The sequence below is a fragment of the Trachymyrmex cornetzi genome, unplaced genomic scaffold, assembly GCF_001594075.2.
Source record: "Trachymyrmex cornetzi isolate Tcor2-1 unplaced genomic scaffold, Tcor1.1 scaffold520, whole genome shotgun sequence".
NCBI lineage: Eukaryota > Metazoa > Arthropoda > Insecta > Hymenoptera > Formicidae > Trachymyrmex > Trachymyrmex cornetzi.
The window spans coordinates 65,580-68,480 of record NW_017299829.1 but is presented as its reverse complement, the minus strand read 5'-3'; the positions used below and the strand labels follow the sequence as shown (position 1 = coordinate 68,480).

The window sequence follows — 2,901 nt, the reverse complement described above, 5'->3', positions numbered from 1 at the left end:
ATTTATTATTATTGATTATTAATTATTTATCAAAAAGAAAAACTAACTTTCTTTCATTTTGCCCAAATTTATCTATAACTTGAGTGATAAAGTTTTCATCATTTGCAATTTTTTGCCTGTGAATACTCAACATGCAAAGGCCACTAAGTCTGGATTCAGACATTGTTGAGCGTAACTATGTCTTAACTCGCCGTAAAGTACTGAAAGATCTTTTTATTGTTGCTGTTGTAACGGGCAACGATAGTGATTTAAGAAGCACGGCTTGAATTTTAGGTACAAATTTGGCAGCAGTAACCAATAAGTAAAGCATATCGTCAAGTGTAGATATATTAATGTCCTGTACTATTTTGTGCCATACAATACCCTCATTAAGTAAGTCACCACTCCTATCAATCTCCAACAACAACTGATTACATTGCTCACGGGTCATGGTTTTGAAAGTAGAAGGATACAAACGAAAATAGTTGAAAATATTTGTATTTTCTTCAGAAAATCTAATACTCAAAGAACTTATAAGCGAATCTATATACGGAAAAAATAAGCTTAGTTTGAAGTATTCTTTGGGATCTTCTGTAGAATAGTTTGCTCTTTTACTTTGTTTTGCGACAGTTCGCGGAATCTCAATACCAATCGTAGCACTGAACTTTTGGCATTTCATGAAAATATCGTCAAATTCGTTCCGTTCATCGTTAAAAATACTGATTAAACGTTTTATATGATTTTGACATTCAAGTAAATTTATTTGTTTATTTTGTAGTAGCACGGTAATTGGTTCTAATATTTCAGAATATTTTGATATTATAAATAAGCACATCAGAAATATCGGTTTTGTTGCGGCACAATATAAATAATACGCTTTTTGCTTACCACTTGTGAATCCTTCAGACATTTCGTATAATTTTTCTAATATAGTTTCAAAATGCTTTTTAAACAAGCGAATAGTTTTGTGGTTCTCGGTCCAACGAGTTTCGCAAAGCATAGAGATTGAAGGAACTAATTGTCTTCGAATATTACTTTCCCTGAAAAAGTTAATTATTTCTTTTATAGTACCTATAGTATTCCTGACATCACTCAATTTATTTAAATCATGGACAACCAAGTTCAATCTGTGTGACGAGCAATGAACATAATGAATGTTTGGATACTTACGTTGTATTATACTTTTCACACCATTCTCTTTTCCCGACATTACAGAGCATCCATCATAACCCTGACCTACACAATATGCCATATTCAACTTTAAGCTTTCGCACTTCGACAAAATAGCATCGGAAATAGACTGAGCATCAAATTTTTTAAGTTCAACAAAGCCAAGGAACTCTTCTTGTATAGTTAATTTGCCATCTTCAAAATGCGCAAATCTGACGCCTAAAGAAAGTTGTTCTACCCCAGCAATATCACAGGTCTCATCTGCTAAAATTGAGAAGCATTTGGAATTGTTAGCTTTTGAAACAATGTCATTTGCTATTATGCTTTCACAAATTCCAATTATCTCATGCTCAATTCTAACAGATGTGTATTGTGCATTCTGTGCGCCTTCTTCCAAATGATGTTTCAAAATCAAATCACCAGCTTGCACCCGAAAGTTTAAAAGATCTTTGAAATTATCTTCAGATGAATTTTTGCCACGAAGAGCCAAATCATGAGTTCCGCAGAAAATTATTGTTCGTATAATTGAACCTAACTTTTCACGATTCTTTGTAATCAACTCTAATCTGGAATGAGAAATTATATTAACAATGCTTTGTTTCTTGTTTTTTTTAATGGCTAATAAACTGGTTCCCTCTGAAAGAGCTTGTTTATGCCACTCGATCTGAACATGATTTCGTGCTGCTTCATTAAAATCTTTATATTTATCAAACCCTCTCTTTCAAGATAAAAGAATTTTGAAATCCTCTATGGACCATTGGCTTGAAGAGCACACAAAATTTACAAAGAGCACCGTTGATAACTTCAGAATATGCTAACCAAGGGGAATATATCTGTAGCCATTCATATCGAAAACTCCTTTTTTTACCTTGTTTTTTAAAGTTATAGCTTTTCTCCGGAAACCATGTATTTATAAAAATTTCACATTTTTCATCAAAGGACAGCTTTGAGATTGCGCCGATATATCGCCCAATATCAAACTTCTGAAAGTTTTCGCTTGTAAATGAAAGCCCAATACTAGAAGTAGCAGAAGAGACTGAAGTAAGGGTACTGTTACTGGCGGTACTGCTAGGTCTGCTAGTGGCGATGCTCGAGGAAGAGGAAACTGAAGGAGAAGGAAACTGGTCAGTTGTCTCTAACCTCGGCTTTTTAAAAAAATTTCTTATGTCCATACTAGAATATTTTATTTTATATAATAAAATAAATAATAATAATACTTCAACGAAAAAACTGTCACGTTGACACAAGTATTAGAATTATGGGAGAGCAAATCAGATAATTACATATTTATCATCCGAGTACCAGAATATAAAGATTCTTTATATCTTTTTCTTGTTCTGGTTTTCCCTTGATTGGTTTTCCGACTCAATTCTTTATATCGTGATATAGTTGGATACAGCATAGATGTTAATATGGACGATAAGCCGCTACCGGCCGTTATATAAGTAAAAAGGCCAGTGCAGAGCGCAATAGTGAGAAATATTGGAACTAAAACTGTTAGGTGAGCGCCACATGGTGATGGGCTGATAATTGCAAAACTACCATAAAGGTGCCTTTTCATGCTGACGATCGACGCTCATTTTTAGCGTCAAAATAGGTCACGTGATCAAAATCGACGACTATGAATCGTCAATTTTGATTATGTGATCAATTTTGAGACTAAAAATGAGCATTAAGTGTCAGCATGAAAAGGCACGTTAAGATCTCACCGTATACGCTTTTACTCGGCACGCGCGCGCGCGTCTGTCGCCC

The 2,901-nt window shown here is 34.3% G+C and overlaps 1 protein-coding gene across 1 annotated transcript in view; it reads right to left on the bottom strand.

The window, feature by feature from the left end:
• Nucleotides 1-1,149: 1,149 nt before the first annotated feature.
• LOC108765740 (52 kDa repressor of the inhibitor of the protein kinase-like) overlaps nt 1,150-2,901 on the bottom strand; it is a gene marked incomplete at its 3' end in the record, with an annotated part of 2,276 nt that continues 524 nt past the window's right edge. Inside the window, exon 3 of the mRNA XM_018514581.1 lies at nt 1,150-1,715. Coding sequence (XP_018370083.1) covers nt 1,150-1,715 — 566 coding nt within the window. The remainder of the gene's footprint in view (nt 1,716-2,901) is intronic.